General features: G+C 45.5%; 1 protein-coding gene across 1 annotated transcript in view; it reads left to right on the top strand.

The window, feature by feature from the left end:
* Positions 1–27,940, top strand: part of CRACR2B (calcium release activated channel regulator 2B) — an 86,866-nt gene that overhangs the window by 34,774 nt on the left and 24,152 nt on the right. Inside the window, 8 exon segments of the mRNA XM_043517839.1 lie at positions 1,561–1,672; positions 10,030–10,183; positions 14,119–14,265; positions 15,006–15,096; positions 16,004–16,096; positions 23,010–23,197; positions 24,377–24,448; positions 25,093–25,147. Coding sequence (XP_043373774.1) covers positions 1,561–1,672; positions 10,030–10,183; positions 14,119–14,265; positions 15,006–15,096; positions 16,004–16,096; positions 23,010–23,197; positions 24,377–24,448; positions 25,093–25,147 — 912 coding nt within the window.

Here is a 27,940-nt window from a genome sequence, read left to right on the forward strand (position 1 = left end):
TATGGAACCATGTGAGCCATGTGCACTCAAGGGGGACTGCTTTACCTCACACTGCTGGGTGCTCTTGGTCAGGACATGTATAACCTCTGTTGTCTCACGGCCCCTCTGAGGTGGACTGTGCCAGTAGCCCACTGGAAAACAGAGAGAACTGGAGCAGATTGCTTTTTTTTTTTTTTAATAACATTTTGATGGAAATTTCTAATTTTGGGGTGGAGAAGGAGGAAAGTTGTCAGAATTCTTCCAAAATTCACCCCCTTTACCATCACCACTACCCTGGCCTACTCTACAGCGCAGGGTGGGGCATTTCAGAATTATGACACTTCTTTTACAGAAATAGTGTGTCCCATCTCCCCACCACGGCCCCCATAACAAGACACATTGCTCAATTATTCTCACCTTGGTTATACCTATAATTTCTGTGGATGGTCTCTTTCCTTTAAAAACTAGCTCCAGGACTGAATTATGACTGTGATCTGGAAAGAGGCATCTCTCTGCTGTCTATTTTGAGTTAAAATTTTGGGGTTTTACAGCTGTATCAAAAGTAGGATAATTCCCTTTAATGTGCATATCGGGACTGTCACACTGGGATTCTGTTCTGTCCCAGCTCTTTCTGAACAATTAACATTACCGGCATACGCTATGTTTAATAAACAAGAGCTGTTGAGTCATTTTGTATTGGGTTGTGCAATGCCTAGTTTCATGTGCTTTTAATAAGAGGTTTTATTAAGCTTTAGCCAGAGTTTTATGTTTAACAAGCACTACTAGGATCTCTGTTGTGGTTTTCATTATGTGTATGATGGTAGCTCCGAGGAGCCCCAGCTGAGATCATGGCCCATTGTGCTGGGTGCTGCACACACACACATAGTAAGAGATAGTCCCTGCGCTGAAGAGTTAATCTTCTTTCTCCCATCCTTTGTGTATTTAGGTTTGTATTATTATTCTCCTTTTACCAGATGGGAACTGAGGCACAGAGAGATGAAATGACTTGCCCAAGGCCACACAAGAAGTTTGTGGCAGTGCTGGGAGTTCAACCCAGATCATCTTCTGAATCCCAGGCCCCAAGACCATGTGTCCTCTTTGATAGGAGTAGCGTGGGTGAGGGGCTGGTACCTATAATACCACACTGTTATGCCATAAGCAATCCTTCTAACTGGTGTTGATGCTCTGAGAGAACCACAGCCAGCCCTCCTCAGTCAGAATGACAGGAAAAGCCCCGTAGATTATAGAGGACAACTAAAAAGATAACAGGTGATACTGGAGGAAGTTGGGGATAAGGGCCGATCCTGGAAGAATTCTCCTCAGAACCAAATAGCCTGTAGAAAGCAAAATGCCCTCTGCACAGTCCTGGCCATTAATCTAGTTCCCTGTGCTGATGGGTATTCCAAACTACTTCATACTGGCTCAGCTGCATTGTCTTCGCAGTTGCAGCATCTCGCTCCCAGTAGGGTGGGAGTGAGGGCACTGATCCAAGCCCAGTGGGAGTCATTGGAAAGACTTGAGTTGGGCTGTGGGTGGGTCCAGAGCTTGGTATTTATTTTGTCCCTCCTCCTGTCTGTCCAGCGGCTGCAGAGCGAACTGCCCCTGACCCCAGAACAGCTGGAGGCTGTCTTTGATAGCCTGGAGCAGGACAATAATGGGTACCTGACGCCTGTCGAGTTCAGCATGGGACTAGGTAAGAGCAGCAGGTAGACATGGGTAATGTGTTAAAATGTATATAAGAGAGATGGAGCAGAGCTTATTGGCTCTAAACCCTCACCTGCCAACTGCAAGCAAACAGTTAGCCCAGTCCTTCTTGTTTCTTCTCCACCCTATGTTAATATTAACCTAGGTCATGCGTGTGTATCATAACCCTGAGATTTCTCCCAACCCTCCTAGGCATTCCTGTCATTCCAGTCCTGTAGAACATTCCTTTTATCAGCTTCTGCAGTACTTCCGCGTAACTGCCGGCCACATCTCTGAATTTCTCTGACTGGCCACATGCCATGCCTGGGCTTTCATCTGGTGTTCCCAGCAGGCAGGAAATCCCAGGTCAACCGGCTGCATAAGGAACATTATTTTATGAGGGGACAAAATCCGCACTTTGGAAATCAGCTCCATGCATAAATTTCAAGGCCAGAGGGGACCACTGTGATCATCTGATCAGACCTCCTGTATAACACAGTCCATAGAACTTCCCCACAATAATTCCTAGAGAATATCTTTTAGACAAACATCCAATCTTGATTTTAAAAATGGCCAGTGCTGGCGAATCCGTCACCGCTCTTGGTAAGTTGTTCCCATGATTAATTACCCTCAGTAGTAGAGATTTATGTCTTTATGGATTTATATGATGCAGCACTTCAGCTGTCCTGTGTGCTGATGAAAGTGCTGTTAGTTTGATAATACAGTGAAGAGAAATGAAGCCCTGCTTTCCTGTTGGTTACAAGTACTCTTTATTAGCCACTAGAAAATGCTGGTACGGTAAACAAGTCCACAGTAGCAGCTGCTGATGCAGTTCAAGACACAACTGATGCGGGAGAGGAATGTTTATAACAATAATGACCTCCATGACCTCCACTCCATTCCTCCAGCTGGTCATGAAGTCTTAGAAAATACACTCCCTGTTGGCTCTGATTGTTTAAATAAGAGGCATCTCTATATGTGTTGGGTTGTGTGGCTAGGCTACGTGGACAGTTTAACGGCTCTCTGGCAGAGGGGTAATGTATGAATCAGGGCCGAGATTTTCCAAAAGTGACTTGGCGTTTGGGATACTTCAATCTGAGATAAAAATAATCAATAAATAAAAACAGTAGGAAATAAAATAACTAATAAATCAAAACAAAAACAATAAGAGAATGAAAACATGCTACTATGGCTAAACAACAGTGTAGAAGAGGCAAATAGAGTCAAAAGACTTCCTTTAAAACTGGAAGTCAAATCCTGGTGAGGAAAATAGAGAGGAGCATAAACTCTAGCAAGTCAAGTGTAATTAGGCAGGCCAGAAAAGAATTTGAAGAGCAACTAGCAAAAGAGACACGGACTAACAGCAAAAGCATTTTTTTTTAAATAAATCAAAAGGAGGAAGCCTTCCAAATAATTAGTGGGCAACTGGACAATAGAGGTGCTAAAAGAGCACTTGGGGAAGACAAGGCTGTTGTGGAGAAGCTAAATGAATTCTTTGCATCAGTCTTCACTGTAGAGGATGTGCGGGTGATTCCCACACTTGAACCATTCTTTTAGGGGACAAATCTGAGGAACTGTCCCAGACTGAGAAGTCAGTAGATGAGGTTTGGAACAAACTGATAAATTAAACAGTAATAAGTCATCAGGACCAAATGGTATTCACCCAAGAGTTCTGAAGGAACTCAAGTATGAAACTGCAGAACTATTAACTGTGCTATGTAACCTATTATTTAAATCAGCTTCTGTACCAGATGACTGGGAATAGCTAATGTGACATGGATTTTTTTTTAAAGCCTCAGAAGTGATCCTGGCAATTAGAGGCTGGTAAGCCTAATTTCAGTACCAAGCAAATTGGTTGAAACTATAGTAAAGAACAGATCTATCAGACATGTAGATGAATACGTTGGGGAAGAGTCAACATGGCTCTTGTAAAGGGAAATCATGCCTCACCAATCTATTAGAATTCTTTGAGCGTACCATCAAGCATGTGGACAATGGTGATCTGGTTGATACAGTATACTTGAACTTTCAGAAAGCTTTGACAAGGTCCCACACCAAAGGCTCTTAAGTAAAGAAAGCAGTATTGGGATAAGAGGGAATGTCCTGTCATGGATCAGTAACTGCTGAAAAAAACAAGCAACAAAGAGTAGGAATAAATGATCAGTTTTCACATTGGAGAGAGGTAAATAGGAGGGTCCCCAAGGATCTGTACTGGGACATGTGCTGTTTAACATATTCATAAATGATCTGGAAAGGGGGGCAAACAGTGAGGTGACAATGTTTCCAGATGATACAAAATTACTCAAGATAGTTAAGACCAAAGCTGACTGTGAAGAGCTACAAAGGGATCTCACAAAACTGGCTGACTGGGCAATAAAATGGCAGATGAAATTCTGTGTTGATAAATGCAAAGTAATGTACATCGGAAAACGTAATCCCAATTATATATATGAAATGATGGGATCTAAATTAGCTGTTACCACTGAAGGAAGAGATCTTGGTGTCATCATGATAGTTCTCTGACAACATCTGTTCAATGTCTAGGAGCAGCCAAAAAAGCTAACAATGTTCAGAACCGTTAGGACAGGGATACGTAATAAGACAGAAAATATCATAATGCCAGTATCTAAATCCATGGGACAACCACACCTTAAATACTGTATGTAGTTCTGGTCACCCCATCTCAAAAAAGATATATTAGAATTGGAGAGAGTACAGAGAAAGGCACCAAAAATGATGAGGGGTCTGGAACAGCTACTGTATGAGGAGAGATTAGAAAGATTGGGACTGTTTAGCTTAGAAAAGAGACGACTAAAGGGGGATATGATAGAGGTCTATAAAATTGTGTGTGGTGTGGAGAAAGTGAATATGGAAGCATTATTTACCGCTTCAGATAATACAAGAACCAATCACCCAAAGACATTAATGGCCAGCAGGTTTAAAACAAACATACTGAAGTACTTCTTCACACAATGCACAGTCAACCTTGCCAGGGGATGTTGTGAAGGCCAAAACTATGACAGGGTTCAAAAAAGAACTAGATAAGTTCATGGAGGACAGGTCCATCAATGGCGATTCATCAAAATGGTCAGGGATGCAACCCCATGCTCTGAGTGTGCCTAAGTCTTTGATTGCCAGAAGCTGGAACTGGACAACAGGGGATAGATCACTCGCTAATTGCCCTGTTCTGTTCATTACCTCTGCAGCATTTGACACCGGCTCCGGTCAGAAGATAGGATACTGGGCTAGATGAACCACTGGTCTCACCCAATGTGGCCATTCTTATGTTCCATTTGAGATACTCTACAGGCCCTGGTTTTAAGAGGGCGGATACTCAGTGTTTTCCCTTGTCTCAAGTTGGGCATCCAAAAATGGAGCCACTCAGAATTGGTAACCACTTGTGCAAATCTTGGGCCAAGTGTGTGTGTTACCATCTCCTCAATCTAAAGGAGACCTTTCTCTCAAGACAAGGCCATGTTGATTCTATGGACCCCTTACTCCATCAAAATTAACACAACAGACAGTGGGTCTGATTTATTGCTCTGTTACTCCAGTCTGGCCCATTGAAACTGGTGTAAAACTGGAGTGACTTGGTGGTCAATCAGGCTCTGTGTCTTTAAGAGGAATTCTGAATTCCTGTTCAGGGGATTTTAAGAGAGACCTTGAGGAATAGACCTGGATAGCATGAAGGGCCTCTGGTATAGAGTGTTTAACACTAACTAAGCTGAGCTGGGTTTTGGTTTATAAAAAACTGCAGAAACACACAACTATATTTACAAATGTCTAACCTGACCCAGCTTCTGTGTGTCCTGGTGCTTCCTGTGTTCTGCCTCTTTCAATTTTAGGCTCTCTGGACCAGGGAGTCTTTATATGAGTAACTGGCATGTGGCCGGGGTGAAAGTGAGCCGGTACAGGCCAGTACGGTGTACCAGTAAAAAGCCGGTACTGGCCCATATGCAGCCCATGTTAAAGCGCTGCCACTCACCTGTCAGCAGCCCTGCTGGTAGGGTCCATACCGGCAGGGCCGCCGACGGGGGTGGGGGAGGAGAAGGGGCACCAACGTTAAAGCACTGCCGGGGCAAAGGACCCTCCTTAAAACAGTGCCACGGCAGTGCTTTAACGTTGCTGCCCCTTCCCCACCCCTGTTGGCAGCTCTGCCAGCAGGGACCCTACCAGTAGAGCTGCCAACAGGAAAGCCAAAAGGGGCAATGACGTTAAATCTCTGCTGCAGCACTTTAACATCATTGCCCCTTCCCCCCCCCCAGGCCACCGACGGCGGGAGGGGCAAAAGGGCAGCTGCCCCAGGGCTAGCGATTTAAAAGGGCCCGGAGCTCCCAGCGGCCGCTGCTGCTGCTACTGTGGCAGCGGCCAGAGCCCAGGCCCTTTTAAATTGCCCCCGGAGCCCCGGGTGGCAGGGGCCAGGCAGCACGGATGGGCCAGCTGGGGGAGTCTGACTCTCCCCCAGCCCCACCCCTTCCATCCGTGGCACCAGCCCCTGTACTGGTAAGAATTTATTATTACTTTCACCCCTGCATGTGGCACATGGTTGGCCAGATAACAATAATGGGAGATGAGCAGAGTACCTGGCATTGCTTTCCTGCATTGCTCCGAGGTTTATGAGTTAATCTGATCAGGCAGGAATCCCAGCAGGCCTGCCTTCCATACCAGACTTGGCACTTTATGCTGGCATCAAGCCTGCAGGGTTACAGCAGTCACTTCAAGTGCAGAGAGTTAAACTGTTGCTACTAGAGAAGGATTATACTTTTATTACAGTGCAACTCACCTATTCCTGGGCATGTTCCACATGTCAGAGAATGGCAACTGCCTGGACATGTTTATGGCCTTTCACTGACAAGAAAATTGAGACTGAAGTTTTCATAGTCTATGAATTGGCACCGAGAGAACTGACCAAGGCTATTAGGGACAGGCTGAGAGGAATGATGGGATCTCATTAAAATAAAACAAAACACTGCTTTACTGTAGTGTGTCTCATACAAATGACATACCAAAACACTGTCTGTAGTTAACGGAAAGGATGCAGTAGACATGTGTTCTGAGCATGCAGCTTGGAGCCAGGAAGGATGGAGTTAAGATTCTACTCTGCTATTGACTTGAGGCACAGAGGAGTTGGGTGGTTTCCCCAGAGTCATAAATATATTTCAGGGCAGGGATTAGAACCCAGAAGTTCCTGGCTCAGGAAACTAGACACTGCCTCCCTGTGTCTCTGCTTGCTTATCTTTAAGTCCATCCTGGATGGTTTTTGTTTTTCTTTTAAAGCTAGAATCATGGAAACACAGGGCTGGAAGGGACCTAGAGAAGTCAACTAGTCCATCCCCCTGTGCTGAGGCAGGACCAAGTGATCATCAGCCCTGAGCAGTGTTTGTCTAACCTGTTCTTAAAGACTTCCAATGATGGGGAATTCACAACCTCCTTGGAAGGCAATTCTCTGAGCTTTAACTACCCGTATCTCAAGAAGTGTTTCCTAATATCTAACTGAAATCTCCTTTGCTGCATTTTAAGCCCATTGCTGCTTGTCCTACCTTCAGTGGACATGGAGGAAAAAATTGATCACCGTCCTCTTTAGAACAGCCCTTGACATATTTGAAGATGGTTGTTAGGTTCGCCCCACCCCAGTCATCTTTCTCAAGATTAAACATGCCCAGTTTTTTTAAGCTTTTTTCATAAGTCAGGTTTTCTAAACTTTTTATCATTTTTTGTTGTTGTCCTCTGGACTTTCTCCAATTTGTTCACATCTTTCCGAAAGTGCAGCGCCCAGAACAGGACACGGTGCTCCAGCTGGGGCCTCACCAGTGCCGAATAGAGTGGAATAATTACCTTCTGTGTTTTACATACAACCTTCCCATTAATACACCCCAGAATTATATTAGCCAACTGCATCACATTGTTGACCCATATTTTATCTTGATTCAAGATCCTTTTCAGCAGTACCACCACCTGGCCAATTATTCCCCATTTGGTAGCTGTGCATTTGATTTTTTCCTTCCTAAGTGAAGTACTTTGCATTTATCTTTACTGAATTTGATCTTGGTGAATTCAGACCAATTCTCCAATTTGTCAAGGTGGTTTTGAATTCTAATCCTGTTCTCCAAAATGCTTGCAACCCCTCCCAGGTGTCATCTGCAAATTTTATAAACATACTTTTCACTTCGGTGTACGAGTCATTAGTGAAAATATTGAATAGTACTGGACTGAGAACTGATGCCTGTGGGACCCTGCTAGATATGCCATCCCAGTTTGACAGGGACCCATTGATGACTACTCTCTGAGTATAGTTTTCCAATCATTTGTGCATTCACCTTATATTAATTTCATCGAGACTGCATTTCCCTAATTTGCTTATGAGAATGTCACGAGGGACTGAAGACTTGTCTTCACTATGGGGGTAAATCAACCTAAGTTACACTACTCCAGCTAGGTGAATAACATAACTGGAGTCAACATAGCTTAGGTCAATTTACTGTGGTGACTTCACTGTGCTACATCGATGGGAGACGCTCTCCTGTCGACTTCCCTTACTCCTCTTGGGGAGGTGGAGTACCAGGGTTGACCGGAGAGCGCTCTGCCGTCGATTTAGTGGAACTTCTTTAGACCTGCTAAATTGACACCCGCTGCACCGATTGCAGCCGCCTCAATCTGTGAAGACAAGCCCTGAGTCAAAAGTTCTACCAAAATCAAGATATATCATGTCTTCTGCTTCCCCACATCCACCAGTAACCCAGTCAAAGAAGGAAATTGGGTTGGTTTGGCATGATTTGTCCTTGACAAATCTGTGCTGACTGTTCCTTACAACTTTATTATCCTCTAGGTGCTTATAAATTGAGTGTTTAATCGTTAGTTCCAGTATCTTTCCAGGTATTGAAGTTACACTCTTACTCAGAGGTGGGCAAACTACAGCCTGTGGGACCCTCCTGCCTGGCCCCTGAGCTCCTGGCCCAGGAGGCTAGCCCATGGCCCCTCCCCCGCAGCCTCAGTTCACTGCGCTGCTGGCCCAATGCTCTGGGCGGCGGGGCTGCGAGCTCTTGCCAGGCAGCACAGCTGCAGAGCCGCGGGGGCAGTCAGGAATGAGAGGAGGGGTTGAATGGGGCGGCAGGGGGTAGTCAGGGGCGGGAGGGTCCGGGGGCAGTCAGGGGACAGGGAGTGGTGGTTGGGACAGGGGTCCTGGGGAGGCTGTCAGGGGACAGGGAACAGGGGCGGTTGGATGGGGCAGGAGTTCCGGGGGGGGCCGTCAGGGGGCAAGAAGCATGGGGGTTCAGATGGGGGCTGGAGCAAGTCCACGCCTGACTGTTTGGGGAGGCACAGCCTCTCCTAACTGGCCCTCCATACAATTTTGGAATTCCAATGTGGCCCTCAGGCCAAAAAGTTTGCCCGCCCCTGCTCTAACTCCAACACAAGTGATGGGCTTGATGCAGGAATCACTGAGTGAGGTCTTCTGGCCTATGCTACACAAGAGGGCAGATTAGATTATCATAATGATCCCTTTTGGCATTAAAATCTTTTTTTTTTTTCCCCCTAGAGAGAGCCGCTTGATGTATTCCTTTAGGAAGAATTTCCTCCCCACTCGTTTCCATCTCAACTCCCAATATTTTCCATCTTCCTAGTGCAGCGCTCCAGATAAACTGAGACCTGAGGAGAGGGAGCCATCTTTGCAGGGAGGGGGCCTAATTCAGAGAGCTGTATCCATTTTGTTCAGCATGGTACTTGGGCAGACGAGCAGGGTGAGAGGAGAATTATTAATACTATAGTAGAAGCTGTAGAGGTCCCAAGTGAGATCGGAGAAACTCTGTACGAGGCACTGTATAAACACATAGCAAGGGACAGACCCTGCCTCAAAGAGCTTTCTGTCTAAACAGACAAGGGAGACACAGGGCAGGAAAGAGGAAGGATTTTTATCTCCATTGTACAGACTGGGAAACTGAGGCACAGAAAGATTCAGTGACTTGCCCGAGATCACATAAGGAACTTGTGGCAGAGCTGGGAATTGAACCCCCAGCGCCAGTCCACTGCCTTAAGTGCAGGCCCGTCCTTCCATTCTTATCATGCCTGAACTGTGGTGTAATGAACTCAACTCTAAACGCACATCTGCTGAAAGTCCTGAATTCCTGAGCCTCCAGCAGGGGGCTGCTTCAGCTCTTACTAGATACTGACTAGATACTGACCAATTTCCTCCCGTTCATAATGATACAAGAACAGGCTCTCTGTTTGCTATCTGAGGGCAGTGTTTAATAGACACCCCATTGGATTTGGCCATCTCTACTGGAGCTGGTTCAGGCTGCCCCTCAAAGTTTTCCTAGTGTTAAATATAGTGTGACCACCGGCTCCCTCTTCCCTCCCTCCTGCTTCCTGCAGGGAAGTTCATAGGGATTGAGCTGTACCAAGGGTCTGGGAGCACAGATCACTCCAGACTCGAGGAGACCTTTGAGTCAGGCTGGTCAGACGATGAAGAGGAGAAGCGATTTTGTTCAATGATGGAGCAGCTCAGCGCAGCCCAGGTCTTTGAAGAGTAAGTCTCAAATCTCAAATTCTGTCCTGGTCTGATCTTACAGTAGCAAAACCTCAGTGCTTCAGCACGGACCGAGAGAAGTTGACCTGGCACTCCTGGCTATCTTCAAGGACACGCTTTCAGAAGTGTTGCCTTAGCACTTTATATCCCAACCTTGTGTCAAGTTCATGTGCTGCCTTAGAAATGCAAGGGAGTTTGGGATATCTAGCCTGAATACTCACCAGTGGCCTTTAGTACAGCACTTTTCCCATTATAACCTATAACTTTTTACAGGTTATAGACTCATGTTTCAGCTATGAAATATTGCTGTCATCAGGATGGCAATCAATTGGTGCACAGTACACAGCACAACCATGGGCGTAGGGAGGATTTAGGCAAAGAGATGAGTTCTTTGTCTTTCCAAAAGCGCCATGAGGTCTTCAACAGCCATGCAGAGGACCTTAGTCTTTAAGGTCTTATTTGTAGATGGCTGCACAATGCACTGCCTGGAGCTTGACTGATCCACCTAGAAAGATGAGGAAGTATATTGACTCTGTTGGGACTTGAATCTGAACACCCAGAGAATCTGGGTAATTCAGATCTGATGTATATGTCATTAGCCATCCCCTCAGACGGAGCATTCACCCCAGGGCAGATCATTCTTTGAAATATATGGCTACTCATTCCTCAGTTGGTAGGATTTTTTTTCCTCCTTGTTTTCAGGATTCTCCTTTAAGTATGATCAGGAGTGGGTCGGGCTGTGTCAGAGGTCAGGCTGCTGCTCCAAAGAGCAGGGCACTGTGGATGTACCTGCACAGCTCAAATGTTACTTGTATGATTGGATACATCATAAACCATGATAGGTAGAAAAAGCTGCCATACATCAGTCAAAAGCTGGAGTGTCCAACTTTCCAGTGATGTATATAATCAGTCTCTATCGTCATTGGTTCATCTGAGATGTTCCTTGAAACGGTCACGGATCCACCAGCCCAGGCAAAAGTTTATTTGGCCCAGAGAAATAGTTTTAAAATTAAACATTTCTCTAAACCCCAACAGAACTGATCAGCTTGCCTAAAGAAATATAACTTATTCACTAGGCTAAGGTGGCATGGTCTTTGGTTACTGTCCAAAGGAATTTAGATGTGCCATGCAGCAAGCATCCCCATAGACAACCTCTTCTGATTTAGGAGAAGAGGTTATGAACAGGAAACGTTCCAAAAAATTTAGTAAAGGAGTACTTGTGGCACCTTAGAGACTAACAAGTACTCCTTTTCTTTTTGGAATACAGACTAACACGGCTGCTACTCTGAAAAAAATATAGTAAATGCCATAAAATGCTGCAGTGAATAAAATGATACCGGCTTCATTCCTATCTTATTTCTTTTGAAATCTGATAGCTTCTTTAAGACTAGACGTGTATATCTGTCTAAGCACCACTTAATCACTTGCAACAGGGTAAATGTGGCCCCAGTAAGTGGAACTGATGATATCGTTGCTCCTTTTTCTGAGATCAGTATTGCCCCTTTGCCTGGCAGTAGCAGAATTCCAAGGCCTTGCTGGGTGTTTTCCAGTGAAGGGGAAATCAGTGAGGCAGAGTCTGGGTATACCCAAAGTGTCACTTGTTTTATTTATGCACATATACCAATTCTGGAAAAGAGATGATCAAACAGCATGCAGGACAATCCCTTCTTTCAGGAATCTCAGCCAACACCAATGCCCAGTTTCCAGGGAGCACCTCTGACTCAAGAACTGACTCCAGTAAGAGACCAAGGCAGAGAGCAAACTCTCTTGCTGCTCACAAAGTTTCTTCTTCAGAGCATTGCAAAACAAACGAGCATTTCTTTTCAGACTAAAAACTTGCTCACATAGTAAGAAAAAGAACTGGGAAACTGATGTGAAATAGCACCACCTGGTCACTTTTACCATAATGATATTAACATCCCAGTTAAACAGCATCCATTGCCATTCACCTCTGTCCCCTGAGAAATATCCCAGTAAAAGAGTTGTCCCAGTTAAATGGAATATTTTGCACTGAATTGTCCACTAGATGGAATCTATATGTTCAGCAGAAACATACAGTAAAATTGATGTTAAGATTGAATTTGTTTCGGTCAAACTAGCTTTTTAAAAAGATGAATACAAAGCTGCGCTAGTTGAAAACTGTGGGGGAAGGGGAAATCACAAAGTGGTGTTGATTTTGTTTCAGAGAGTTCAAAATGGACATTTTTTGTTTAATAAAATCTGGGGTTTTGGTAAATGAAAAATACTGATAATCATATTTCAGGTCATGAAAAATGAAAAAAGTCAATGACAACATTTATGCAAAAAAAATTGTTGGAGAAAAAATGACCATTTTTTGAGGGGGAAAAACCTTTGAAAAATGTTGATCAGCTCAAATATAAAAGCTTTCAGTGGTCAACTAAATGTGTTCTGCAGGCACTTAGTGGGTTTAAGTGCACACATCCTGTTTGACTGGCAATGGGGTCTGTTCCTAAATCCCTTGGGTATTTTTGAACACCTCTCACTTAATTTCCTTTTTTTTGTCGTGAGACCTGGGTTCAATTCCCAGCTCTACCACTGCTTTGCTGGGTAACTTTTGGCAAGTTATTTCCTTCCCTGTGCCTCAGTTTCTCCATCTATAAAATGGGGGGAATGATACTGATCTGCTTTGTGAAGTGCTTTTGGGTCCATTGATGAAAAGTGCTATTGAAGAGCTAGATCTCCTAATTATTTTAAAGTGAGAGTGCTAAGACTTAGTCTACATTTTTTGGTCTGTCTTATTATTTGTATTGCAGTAGTGCCTGGCAGTCCTGGATCAGGACCCTACTGTGCTAGGCACTGTACAAGCACAGACCAAAAGGACAGTCCCTGCCCTAAAGACATTTTCTCCAGAAACAGGGCACAGAAGTAATTCTCCCCCCATCCCTACCTCTCAGTGAGCAGCATTTTAAGCATCCTATTTCATTTTGAGAAGAACTGTGAGTTTAGGAGGGATTATCCCATTCCCACAGGAATATGAAAACCTCTTCCATCTTTTCCCCATCACGCACAAAGAAACAGTAAGTTCAGATGCATGGTTCTAGCAGTGAAAAATAATAATAAAGCCTAGCTGTTATATTGTGCTTTTCATCAGTAGATCTCAAAGCGCTTTACAAAGGAGGTCAGTATCATTATTCCCCTTTTACAGATGAGGGACACTGAAGTACAGAGGGGTGAAGAGACTTCCCCAAGGTCACCGAAGAGAGTGGCGGGGTAGGAATAAAACCAGGTCTTCTGAGTCCCAATCTAGTGCTCTATCTGCTAGTCCACACTGCTCTAAAGAGTTTGAATGCTTGGGTCATTTTGAGAGGGGGTGAATCATCTCAGGTTTTTGTTAAAAGGAGCATAGTCTGGTGGTTAGAAAAAGGGACTGGAAGGCATGACTCCTACATCTGACACTAGCTTGGCATGGGACTTTGTTCAAGGTACATCACCGCCCCGTGCCTCAGTTTCCCCACCTGTAAAACAATGGAGTAATGCTGATCTACTTCACAGTAGCTGTGTGATAATTAATATTTGTAAAGTAGCTCTAAAATCCTTGCCTTATAATAATTGCTGCTTTTTATTAGGTTGAATCCAATTTTATTATTTATTTATTGTTTATTTTAAACCTCGTGATTTTGGAGGGTCCTGACTCATGATTTTCTTTCCCAGTGCTTGACATTGGCAATGCTGAGTTAGTTTTATAGGGTGGTTTTGGGATGACTTACCTCATTCTGGCCACCCACTACTTCATAGTCTTCATTCCCAGTCGTGATCCACCCCCCACACTTCAGTATTACAGGCCCATCCAATGCAACCTCTGAGGTCAATGCAGGGCAGCCCTTCTTTACTTGAACATGTGTAAGTTAGAAGGAATACCAATCCTGTGATAACATGGAAACTCCCTGGCTCTCCCTCTCTTATCTTTGCTCCAGTCAGAGTGAGGTTCGGGAGCTTTGGACTCGTCTCCGGAAAGAACAGCCAGATCTCTTGGCCAACTTTGAGGAGTTCCTGTTCCATGTTTCATCATACATCAGGGAGGTGCATGATGAGAAGGAATCCATGGAGCAGGCACTGAAGAGGTAAGAAGGCCTCCATGGCAGCTGGGAACCAGCTGGTACTCATTTAGTTGCAACCTGACTTGTTGCCTTATCCCAAAATGCAAGGAGAAACTGGTGGAGGCTGGGATTAAGGAGGAAAAGGAGACTTCTGTGCCACATATAATACTGCATTGACTCTCTTAGCCCATTCCCTCCAGATTTGGCATTAACATCTAGCCAGAGTCCGAGCTCCAACTTATGTGTTTTTTTCCTTGCAGAGAGGAAGGATGGTCTAGTGAGTAGGGCACCAGTGTAGCACTTAGGAGACCTCTGTCACTGAATTCCTGTGTGATCTTGGGCAAGTTATGTAGTCTCTCTGTGCCTCAGTTCCCCATTTGTAATATGGGGATAATCATACTGACAAGCCTCACAGGAATGGCGTGGAGATAAATACTTTAAAGATGGTGAGATACTCAGATACTATGCTGATGGAAGCCATATTAAGTACCTAAGATGGATGACTCTAATAAATAAAACTGTGTGCAAATAAATATGCTCCCTTGGATGTCCAGTGGCCATGAAATCCCTTATCAGTGTATGTAAACCCAGGTGCTTGGGATGGGGTAATACCCATAAGTTATTAGTGTGGATTCTAAATTAAATCTGTATCTTCCTATTTGAGAGAGAAGATTTCCCATTCCCTCTCCTTCTTTATTTCTCCTTCTTTTCCTGTCACATTCATTCTCAGTCTCCCTCTCTCACACGCTCTTTCTCCTTGGTAGAAAGGAGACAGACCATGACAGAGAAGTCAGGTGTCTTTATGAAGAAATGGAGCAACAGATCAAAGCGGAAAAGGAACGACTGCTCTTCCAGGTAAATCCTGCCTGGCCATTTCCTCCCTACGTGTGCTCAGCTGGGCATGCATTTTGATTCATAAATGAGGCAAATATTTCCTCTGCATTTGCGAGGACAGTGACTCTATTGCCTCTGCTCCCCATGTGCCTTCTGTTGAAATCTTCAGTGGCCTTGTTCTTCTACTGGTGCAAGGATCTGTGTTAGCTGGAGGAGACTGGGCCAGGACACCCCTGTTGCAGTGCTCATGGTGCATCTCAGGAACCTCAGTTAATATGCTCTGGCACGACAGCTACCGCCTAATCTGGGCTTCACTTTTTATCTCTGCCTTGTTGGGAGGTTGTGGTCTCTGCTCTCAAGGGCCTGAAGAACACCCTCTTGTTTTCAATGCAGAAGATGTTAATTGTGGAGTGTCCTTTTCTCATCTGTGATATTAGCCAGCTTGAGAGGGACTATTGAGATTTCATTTGATCAGGGGGAATTAGCATGAGGGAAGACTATAAAAACAACCAGAAGCATCTTCTAGAAGAACTGTTGTGTGTCTTCTGCCCTTCCCTGCCCTCCCTCCTCTTCTATGAGCAACTCCCCTGCAATGAGGCTATTGGAAGAAAGGGACGGCTGTTCCTTGTAAATCTTCTTCAGTGTGAGGCAAAAAATAAATAGAGTTGGGAGATGGGTGGACCAAGGGATCAGCAACAAGCTTGGAAGTTCCCCAGGGAGACTAAACCACCAGGTGGGAAACTGGCTTCAATACAAGGCTCATTGGAGAGCCCTACAACTTTCCTGTCTCTGAAGCAGGAGGGGATTATGGTGGGTCATTTAGTGCAGGCTCCTGGGCAGCAATGATATTCTGGTCCCTGGTATTGGGAAATGTCAGTACAGGGTTCTCTGGACAGTATGACAATCTGTGGGTCTTTCCCCTTTGCAGGAATCACAGAGGCACGACAGGAGCAACGTGCTGCAGAAGGAGCTGCGCAGCAAGGAGCAGGAGCTTGAGAAAATACTCTACCGACAGAAAAAGGTAACCTGGCCTTCCTGAAGAAATAGGTGCCCCACAGTGTCTTTCTTTAATTCCTTTTTAACTGCCCTTGGCAAGCCTGAAAGTTACTGCCTTGCTCCTGAAGTTGTTCTGAGAGTGGGCGATAATTGGCTGCATTGCACCAGTCAGTCCAGTTCCTGCCTACTGCTCCAGCTAGGCTCTGCCCTGATCTTTCTTGCTGGTTACCACAGTTCAATTAAAAATGCTACTGTGTTCATTTGCCATCCATTTTGGAATCTCCTCTTCTTCCTGCTGGGTAATATAATTTGGCAAGGGATGTACAATAAAGCGTGTGTGAGTGTGTGTGTGTGTGTGTGTGTGTGTCCGTCCCCTTCCACAATTCTGACCAGCAAAGCCATGCTGAAGAAGCAATTCATGCATATAAACACCAGCAGCAATTCCTCTTAACCATCTCTGGTTTGTGTTTTCTATCTCCTTCAGAATAACTCATGGAGTAAAATGGTGCAGCTGGATTTAAAAAGGGTTTGGATAATTTTATGCTACTTCAGTTGTATGTGCTGAAATTGGGGTGCTCCTGTCTCATTCTTCACAGTGGGGTAATCCCATAGGCAGACCATGGGCCAAATCCAGACCACAAGTTACTTTTGAAAGGATCCTGAAATCTTCTTATTTACTCATCATTATTGTTGACAAGTATCGGGGGTAGCCGTGTTAGTCGGTATGCATCTGAAGAAGTGGGGTTTTTACCCACAAAAGATATATTTATGCTCAAATATATCTGTGAGTCTTTAAGGTGCCACCGGACTCCTTGTTGTTTTATTGTTATTGTTGGTTTTTTTATTATTATTATTTTCTCTGCAGTCTGGACCTTGACTATACCTTGACCAAGAAATCTGTACCTTGATAAAAAATAGACTACCCCTACTTCATGGTATTGGTTGATCGCCCACAGGGCCAAGAAAGAATCTTCTCACCTGTTCATGTACCTTCACAAGTGACCATGTGCATTATGGTGGCCTTTGCTTTCCTCTGAAGCATGAGTACAGGAGATGTTGTGGTCATGTCAGCAGTGTCCTAGACTGGGAGTTGGGATGCCTGAGTTCTATACCCAGCTCTGGTGCTGATGTATTTGACCATCGGCAATTTACTTAACCTCTCTATAACTCACATACTTGCCTTCCTTTGTAAAGTGCTTTGAGATCTATGGATTTAAAGCTCACTGTGAAAGTTTATACCAGACTAGATGGACCACCAAAGCAATCTAATACAGTAAATCCCATACTGAGATGCATGCAAATCTCCTATGTTGTTTCAGACTATATGTATTCCATTCTGTCATGGTGTAGCTTTCCTAACCAGGAGCATGGGCTTAACCCCAAGCATGTCTACTAGCCTACCAGAGGACCCAGTGATACTGGGCCAGCATTCCTACATTCTGCTCTCATAGGCTTCTGGTGTTTGACTTCAGCCACCAGAAATAGGGGATCCCACTTTAATTTAGCCCGACCTCCCACTCACAAGAGGTACTAGTGCTCTGTGACCTACAGGCACCAAACGTTGGCCTGACTCCAACACTGCTATAATCCTCGTTTCAGCCAGCTGGTCCCCTTTGTATCAAGATAAGGAAGGGAACTATGTTTACTCTTCCTTGTTATTGTATGGCTACATCCTCTTAAAAGAGTGTAGGGAAGAAATAAGTGCTCTGAATCATGTAACACTGCGCTCCTTGGGTAATCATTGTGTCAATATTTGTGTAGGGTGTGCTCAGCTCCTTATACAATGAATGGATGATATCGTTCTCTATGTCAACTGGATGAGAGGGTCTTGCTTTGATCTAATGAGGACTTTCTAAAGGGGTGTCATGAGTAGCAGCCATGTTTTTCAGTGCCTATTAGACCTGTGCCCTTCCCCTCTCTGCCCCCCCGCATACACACACTGGGTATGTGTATAGGGGTGGGGATGGAGAATAGTATCCCAGGGCCAGATCCTCAGCTGGTGTAAATTGGCATAACTCTACTGACTTCACTGGAGTTGGGCCAACTTATGTCCTCTGAGGATTTGGCCCCAAATCTCACACTGCTTCAAGGGCCATGCTCTTACTGAATGACCTTGGCTGGCAACAGCATTAGGATAAAGTACTGTGCATCTTACTTTAGGAATCTATTACAGTTCCTAATACTGAGGTAAAAATACAGGGGAGCCTCACTCGCTTCCACGTGATAAAGGAGATGGTAAGCAAAACATGCAAAGTGTTTTTTGAAAAAGGGGCAAACAGTGAGATGGCAAAATTTGCAGACAATACAAAACAACTCATCATAGTTAAGTCCAAAGCAAACTGCAAAGAGTTACAAAGGAATCTCACAAAACTGGGTGACTGGGCAACAAAATGGCAGATGAAATTCAGTGTTGATAAATGCAAAGTAATGCACATTGGAAAACATAATCCCAACTATACATATAAAATGATGGGGTCTAATTTAGCTGTTACCACTCAAGAACGAGATCTTGAAGTCATTGTGGATAGTTCCCTGGAAACATCCGCTCAATGTGTAGCAGCAGTCAAAAAAGCAAACAGAATGTTAGGAACCATTAAGATTGAAAGGGATAGATAATAAGACAGAAAAAATCATAATGCCACTATAAAAATCTGTAGTACACCCCACACCTTGAATACTGTGTGCAGTTCTGGTCACCCCACCTCAAAAAGGATACATTGGAATTGGAAAAGGTACAGAGAAGGGTAACAAAAATGATTCGGGGGATGGAACAGCTTCCGTATAAGGAGCAATTAAAAAACCTGGGACTTTTCAGCTTGAAAAAGAGACAACTAAGGTGGGAGATGACAGGGGTCTATAAAATCATGACTGGTGTGGAGAAAGCGAACAGGGAAGTATTATTTACGTCTTCACATAACACAAGAACCAGAGGTCCCCCAATGAAATTAATAGGCAACAGGTTTAAAACAAACAAAAGGAAGTACTTCTTCACACAACACACAGTCACTCTGTGGAACTCATTACCAGGGGATATTGTGAAGGCCAAAACTATAGTGGGTTTCAAAAAAAGAACTAGATACGTTCCCAGAGGATAGGTCCATCAACGGCTATTAGCCAAGATGGTAAGGGATGCCACCCATGCTCTGAGTGTCCCTAGCCTCTGATTGAGAAGCTGGGAGTGGCCGACAGGAGATGGATCACTCAATGATTGCCTGTTCTGTTCATTGCCTCTGAATCACCTGACATTGGCCACAATCAGAAGACAGGATACTGGGCTAGCTGGACCTTTGGTCTGACCCAGTATGGCCGTTGTTAGGTTACTTCCAGAACAGGGATAGATATTGCCTATGAATAAAAGTGAGAGATACTTCTCTGGTTGCCCTTTCAAGCTCACCCAGCTAGGGGTGTGTGGGTGTGTGTTTAAAGCTCTGTAGATATTCTTCTGACTAGGAACTGCCCATGGATGATAGCCCATATCAGTAGATAACCATAATGCAGGTCATACACTGTAGCATGCTGTAAACAGTGCAGTCAGTGTCCAGAGGATGGTTCTAAAGTTTAAGTGTACTATTTGATGGCACCAAAGTCCAAGTTAGGGAGGGAAGAGGCATCTTCAGGTGAGTGGAGGGAGGGTATCAAATCAAACAGATAACAAGACCTTGCCTGATATCCACTCACTATTGGGCGTGAGGGGTCTTTTACCTCTTTCCTTGGTGGGGATAGAGGCCCCTTAACCCAGGTGCTAAGGCTAACACAAAGAATAAACATATCATGCCAGAGACACTTATGATCTGGTGACTACCAAGGCTGCAGGAGTGGTTAGGCCATCCCCAAATCCTCTTGGGGAGAATGCATTTGCAGTTCTGGTCCATGGACTGTGAAACTAAAACGAACAGAGAAGTGGACACAGAAAATATGTCTGATCTGCTTCATCTCTCACCTTTGAAATAACCAGGGGAGCAAAATCCTTTCCATGCTAGGGAAAATAGTGGCCCTTACTGGCACAATGAGACCGAATGATAACACTCCCATCTGTGAGGGGATTCTATCAAAGAGGAAAATCACCAGTCTGTAATTGGCAGACTTCATTCCTTTCCATTTCCTCTTCCTTAGTGAACTGTTGGTTAACTGCTATGCTAAATGCTTGGGGTCTCACACAGGGGAACATGTTCAGGATGCCTTGTATATCCTGCATGGAAAACTCAGGCTTTTTTAAGGTGTGTGGGTTTCATACCTTGGCACAGATAAATGCAATAAGTAGGAGTGAAGGTTGCTAATGTATGGATCGTCATGACTAAACCCACAGCCAGCAAGGAGGGGGAAGCACAGTCTCGTGACAAAACAAGATGAGGCTCAGTGTTTGAGTCTCGAGCTCTATGGGTTGACAAGGACTTAGTGATGTGATCCAAAACCCACTGAAGTCAATGGGAAGACTCCTACTGTCTGCAATAGGCTTTACGTCAGGCACTAGGAGCATGGCGGCAGCACTCTTGCAATGCAAGGAAAAGGCGAGGAAGCACCTTGTGACACGCTATGGGGATGGCCTATCTCGCGGATGCTTGTGGTGACAGAGACACAGGCTGAGTAGCGCAGCTGCATATAAGCTGATTGCCCTGTTCCCCTCACCCCGATTTCCATTTATGCAGCAGTGGTGGCCCTAATCTTGCCTTACACAGCAAGACGCTTGTGTTCAGTGGCTGCCTCTCCTAAAGCAGCTCCCTGTTTTGCTCTCCTCCCTCTGCTAGAGAGCTCCCTCATTGCAAATTACCTGCCTGGCGCCTGCTGATTGTATCCAGGGAAAACTCATGCCAATCAGAGGGGCTCATGTCAGTGCCGGCCATGCCGGATGGCAGAGCTGCTGCTCTGGGAGGGGACTCCCTAGTGATCATATTGAAGTGGCTATATATATATTTTTATCCACCAAATGCATCCGATGAAGTGAGCTGTAGCTCACGAAAGCTTATGCTCTAATAAATTTGTTAGTTTATACACACAGTCCCATGCAGTCATTGCAGCTGGGATTAGGGCTCATTGAAGCTTTTTTGGATGAAAAATAGGGTTTTCAGCTCAGTAAAAATCTGAATGGAAGGCATCTCTGTGTTTTCATCACCACATTTCAATGCTTTTTGGGGGAACCGGAGATTGTTTCTGTTTTCAACCCAACATTTTTCTTTATTTTGGTTTTGGGTTTGTTTGTTTTGTTTTAATCAAAATTTGCCCAGGAGGAAGAATGACCCAACTTCTGACCTGCTCTATCTGGAATTCTTTGGGGAAGAGCTAGGTTTCCAGAATGGCTTGTAGGAGATGGAAGGGGCTTAGCTGGAAATCCATGGACTAGGCAAATCTGCAGCAAGCAAAATATCAGAGACATTTCTTTCCTTGGGTGTCTTTTGGGTTTTCCTTTCTGTAGATTCCACAACCAGACCAGCTAATGATTCTGCTTTAGATACGTACAAACTTGTTCTTGTTCAGGACTACGGTAGGGTCCCAGCTAGCCATGTGGCTTGAGCAGCACCAAGCAGCTTTATCTAATCAAGGATCAACAGGTATGGAGGAATGTTGGCCATCTGTTAGATAGGGAGGTTTGGAGAGATGGGGTTCAAGTAACTAGGATTCACTGGGTCTGCTCCAGGTGCTTAGCAAGCTAAAACATTTAATCTTTGAGGCTGTCTATAAGGCTTCCTTAGATAAGGGTCTGCATGTGGCCTTCCAAGAAATCCAGGATGAATGTCCCTTGCTCTAACATACCCCTAGCAATCCAGTGTTTGCACACACCACCTGTCTCCACCTGGCCTGGTAGAGCAGGCACAGCATACCATGCTGTGGAGGAGAGCCAGGCTTCACCAGCATAGTTGTATGTTTACATTCCATGGGAGTCTTCTGTCCAGAGATGGCAATGCATGAGATCCTGCCTTATCTCTCTCTCTATCTTGCTTTCAGATAAGGGTCTGACTTAAGCTTGCAGCAAGAAGGCAGTTCAGAGTACACATCCCCTCCTAGAGGGGACAGAGCAAGGTTGGCATGTGCATGAGATCAGACCTCACCTTGTCCTTAACTCGACCTTGTGCCTAGGTAATGTAACACACATCTACTTGTCTCCACAGGGTTAAACTTGGCTCAGCAAGGTGCTTGCCTGTGACATTCTGGTGCATGAAGGCCTGTCAGGGATAGCCCCTGCCAAAGTGCTGTAAACCTTCTCATTCTAGTTTGTAAGCGGGTAGCTGCAAGATGAGATTTAAGGGGTATTTTGAGTGAGATCCAGGCAACCTGACTTCCAGTTCCCTGCTCTAATTATTTCACTCGTTGCCTCTGCCAAGCAAACACCTAACCTGAAACTCACAAACCTCAATGTATGTCTAAGATCACTGCCTATCAGGCTAACCAATGTTGTCTCATCGTTTCCTTGTGCTCCCCCTGTGTCTGCTTGTATCCATCTGTTGTTTCTTGTCTTGTACTTACACAGTAAGCTCTCTGGGGCAGCGGCTCTTTTTGTTCTGTTTGTAGAGCACTTGTCAGCCTGGGTTCCTGGGCTGTGACTGAGCTGCAAGGTGCTACTGTAATACAACCAGTAAATAATAATGTCCTATTCTTGGTATGGGGTGAGCAGAATTATTGCTGCTTTTCCAGCCTTGTCTCTTCCCCTTTGATATTACCGTTCCACAGTGGGGTGCGATTGTGCCACATTTGTGTGCTGTGATGCATCTATTCAGAGGGGTCAGCACAGGATAACAGGTTTTGAAATACCCAGCTTGTGGCTTTAAGTCACACTGAGTGTAATGCTGACAGCCTATCCACGTCCTTGTGGGCAGATTACCTGGAGCAGCTCCTCAATAGCACCTTGTGTATCTGCTTTTCTGGCCCATTGTACAGCTGTGGCTTCCTGAATCTGGCAGGTGTCTCTTTTATTATTCTTTGTCTGCCTTTTTCCTCTTTCCCAGCTGGAATATCAAATACAGTCTCTGAACTCTGAGCAGCTGGAGATCCGGGTGCAGAACGAGCGGCTCCACCTTCTGAATGAAAACCTCCTGGAGCAGCTGGAGAGAAGCAAGTGGGAGCTGGAGATGGCCAAGGGGCATCTGGAGCGTCTCCAGAAGGAGGCTCAGTGTGAACAGAAACAGAAAGACAGGTATTGCTGGATATGCAGATATTACAGAATATGCATTGGAAGCTGGTAGCTGCTTGTGCAGCATGACTTATCTGGTACCCGGTAGGAGGAGCTGTCTAGTGGTTAAGGAATAGTGCTTGGAAGCTGCAGACCTGGGTTCGATTACTGGCTTTGTCATGAGCTCAGTCCCTGATCTGGGGGAAGACAAGTAATTATCTCCCTGTGGTGGTTTTCTCACTGATAAAACGTGACACATACTAATAGTCCCCTGCTAGGGGAATTGTGAGGCTAAATTAACATGTTACTAGCTGCTAGGCTGGAAAGCACCGTACAAGGATAAAGAATTGTTATTTTTATTTAAAGCAGTAGGGGGGTTTCTTTCATGTGCTCTCCAGTTTATTGTAGCCTCAGCTAGAGAGGTTACAATAATTGTATCGTAACCACTGTGGGGTGCATCTCTTCCGCCTTTACCTAATAATAAGACTTAGTTCTTACGTAGCAGCTTTTCATCTCATGATGCATTAACAAACAGAGGCATGTATCATTATCAGTCATGACTCATGGGTCTCAAACCTGGGCCCACAAGGTTCCTGAGAGCAGCCACTCTCCAACCCTCCACCTGGCAGCAGCTTATATGGGACCTATAAAGCCTAGCCCCAGTGTGGCCCACTGGTGCTACATAAGCCAGCAGCAGGCACCTGTATGAACAAGTGGGCTCCATCCTGCTCTGGACTGCATGCCTTGTGCTTCCTGCTCCATTTCCTGGCATCTCCATCCAGTTTGACTCTTAGCATCTACCTTGTGGTTTCTGAACCTCCAGCTTGTGTCCTGCTTCTGACCTCCCGGTATCCTGACCAAGCCAATTCTTAATTCCTATATTGTGACTGCAAACTCTGGCTCTAATTACTAGGTTGGGCTGCCCATGACCCAGACATGACATTATCCCTATTTTATAAGTGGGATAACTGAGGTGCTGAGAAGGAAAGCAACTTGCCCAAGGACACGAAGTAGGCTAGTGGCAGAACTCAGGTCTGCTGGCTCCAAAGCCAATGCTCTATCCACTGAACTATCATTGAAGCTGGCAGGCTTGTACCTTTAGCAACATCACTTGTGTGTGCATGAGAGACCGGGGGTGGGGGAGGGTTCCATCCTTTCTAATCTTTCACTTAACCTTGTTTCTTTTCCCCTCCCTTTACACAGGGATGTGTTTAGAGTCTCTAAGAACATGCAGAAAGAGAAACAAAGCCTTCTTCGACAGCTGGAGCTCCTCAGGTAAGGGGGGGTGTTGAGAAACTGCTACTTCCCTAGAGAGGAGACTAGAGAAGAGGTGGAAAGGTCAGAGGCATTATCCACCCCACAGACAGAAATAGATTCAAAACTCCAGCTGTGACCAAGAATGCTTGTTTCCTCTGGGAGAGCTCCTTGGCATCCAGAATTAGTGACTCTTTGGGGTGGGAGTTGGGAATCCTCCAACCAATAGCCAAAGGGATTTGGGCTGGTTCGTTAGCGCTGGTCCTCTTCTGGCTAGCTTGTTTCCAGATGTGCCAACGCTGCCGAAGCACCATACAAATTCTTTGTCTCTCCAGGAAGCTGTAATAATATTGAATGTATTTCGGTGGCATCCATAGATTCACAGAGGGGCCAATATAATCATCCAGCTTGACCTCCTGCATAACACAGACCATAGGATGTCACCCAGCAATTCATCCAGTGGAGGGGATTATTCTTTCCTCCTGTTTAAGAGAATACTATGGAGTCCTATCGTTATCTGGACTGAGACCCCCCCACCCAACCCATCTAGTAGGAAGGGCATCCTTATTTCCCTAATTAGCTCTCCAGTGTTGGTGTCTGCCCTGCTCCCAAGGAGTGCTTGGTAACCATTTTGCTTCTCTCTCTCTCACCTTCCTTTGGAGCAGAGAGATGAACAAGAAGCTTCGGGATGACAGAGATGCCTTTGAAGCCAAGAAGCTGGTTAGTCTAAGAAAGAAAATCCTAATCCCAAATCACCGCCCTTTCGTCTGCTGCTGTTATTGTCACCACTCGGGGGCTCTTCACTTCCACGGGGGACACTGACCAAAGCACCTGAGGCCTGGTGTAGCACCTTAGACTTGCATGCACTTCTCCTGTTCTGGAGAGTGCCGTGCAGATTACATTCAGGCTGGTGGGAAGGGGCTGCTGGAGTCCACTGTCCTGTGGCTGTGATGAAGGGGGAGTCCAAGTGTGGGGACCAGGGGTGTTTGTGATTGAGCCATGGAATTCAAGGCCAGGAGGACAGTGGTGCTGAATCCCACGCCGGAGGTCAGGCTGTGTTAGCCTGAATGGTGATGATGGGGTAGAGTCCAGCAAGATTGCCTGCCTGCCGGCACCCATCTCTGCAGCCTCCAGGGCCTATTTGAGTTAATAGAAAGTAGTACTGCATGCCTCCTCCATCCTTTGTGCCAGCCGCTGCCAACCTGGTCCCAGCCCTATCCCTGTCAAATGTCCTGCACAGACATGCAACAGCAAGCCCACAAGGAGGGGGATGGGGCTCAGACCCCATAAAGGAAGGGGAACAGCACCACTGGGTTCACTGTGGGCCTCATCTGCATCACCTTTGCCCACAATCTGATCGTCTTGAAGATGCAGCCTTGGATGGGGGCTGAGCCAAGCTATTGGTACCATATGATGCATGAGGCAGGCGGGCTCACCAGCATTCCAGCATTTACTTAAAGGCTGGATGGCCTCCCAGACTAGTAAGAGCGTGTGGTGTAGGTGGACGTCCTTGTGGGCCCTTCATTCATCTTACAGCAAAGCTCCTTTCCTCTCCCCTTCACCCACACTTAGATCCATCCTTGCAACCAGGGGTCATCTTCCCCCAACCTTGTCACCGTGTTCCATTGGCAAAGATGTGGAGGGGATAGCCTTCCAGCAACGTCAATGAGCATGCAAGGAGGGGATGCAGCAAAACGGAGGGCTGGGGTAAGGAGGATCCAGCATGTCAGTTCCAGGGGTCCGGTCTATGCTTTGGCTGCGGGCTGCTCCTCCTGTAAGAAAGACTGGTGTAAAATTCAAAGAAGGAAGGGCTTGTTTCAGAACAACGTAATTGCATTGACTATTTCCTTTAGGGTTCAGGGGGTGGGATTTGTTTCTGAATCCTGCATGGGGATTTGCTGAAGCTGCTAATTGCGTGTGTGAGTGTTGTGGTGCCAGTTGGTGGTGGATAGCCCTCCACAATTTAGACCAATCCACCCTATCAGAGCACATAGTTCCAGCTCTGCCTGTGTCCTGGGTGAAAAGTGTTAGCTAAGCCATCTGGAGGAAGTGCCAGCTCACCTCTTCCAAAGTAACCGGAGTCCCTGCTGCACCAAGAGATGGTATGTGGTCATTCAGGATATCCAATCCAGTTGCTGGCTTTATCGTAGGGATCACGTGCCATTGGCATGTTAGCATACTGCCTTTTCCTGGAAAAATCACCCAATAAAAACAGATCACTTTATTGCAGAATCCAATGAAAACGGGGGGGAAATGGTGCTTTTACCTTTTTCACTATATTCTGCTTCAATGCCAGGCCTTTCCGTCACACCTACCCAGGCTTCTGAGCTCCAGTGGTTGTTGGGATGATAACCACCCTCTTGGCATCCTAGCTTTTCTTCTTAATGAACTGATGTGTCAAGGAAACCTCCCCCGGCTCCTTTTACCTTGATTTCAAACGGGGGCAGTTGTACTGGTGCAAGGCACTTGTGATAGCAGTGCAGCTTATTTGCACTGGTTCTGTGGCATTGGTGCACCTATATGAATAATCTCCCAGTGTGGACAAGGCTTTAGCATCCCCTCCCCCTGCCTAGAGGTTCATCTCAGTTTTCAGCCTGTTGTGGTATCAGCCTGTTCTTGTCCTCCACAAGTATGAGGGAAGTCAGGACCTGGTATTTCTGATGTTAAATAAAATGGGGGAAAGGACCCTCTTTGAGGCAGTCTGTATAGCCTAAAGAGCAGAAACAGAATCCGTTTGTGTTGTTTTGGTTTAGAGCCATTCAGAGGAATACTACAGACACACCTCCACTCTAAGATATTTCTGCCCCAGAAGTGTGGGGCTCATCTCTTAGTTGGGTTTTTTAAATGTGTTTTAATTGATGGGGGTGATGGCAATAGGAAAAAAGTTAGCAACTTATTCAAGAAACAGCGACAGACCCCATTAAAGAGGCCAGTAAAAGCTTCTGTACTGAACATGGTGCACCTGAAGTACAGACTGTCTTGGAGACTGGAATCTGTCCCAGAGCCCCTACCTGGATTGCATTGAAACCTCAGCCACACCCAAAATGATAGGTCAGGAGAAAACACTGATCCGTTTCTTGCCATGTTTCAGAGTAGCAACCATGTTAGTCTGTATTCGCAAAAAGATAAGGAGTACTTGTGGCACCTTAGAGACTAACAAATTTATTTGAGCATAAGCTTTTGTGAGCTACAGCTCACTTCATCGGATGCATTCAGTGGAAAATACAGTGAGGAGATTTCTTGCCATATTTCTTTATTTTAGGAATTTGGGGGCCAGATCCTCATCGGGTGTAAATCACTGACTTCATTTGAACTCTGCTGAGGTGGGGCTGATTTATATCAGACCCATTTTTCTAGCCCTGTGTGGAAATGTTACTGTATAGAGTTAGTGACCAAAACCTCAGTTACCCATAGGCTTAGGTTCACCATAGACTGCAATTAAAACCTGCTCCAGAAGAAAAGCCAGGTCAGCATTCAGGCATGACCGCCAGCACTTCAGCTGTTACAACAATA

Source organism: Dermochelys coriacea, chromosome 6, assembly GCF_009764565.3.
Source record: "Dermochelys coriacea isolate rDerCor1 chromosome 6, rDerCor1.pri.v4, whole genome shotgun sequence".
NCBI lineage: Eukaryota > Metazoa > Chordata > Testudines > Dermochelyidae > Dermochelys > Dermochelys coriacea.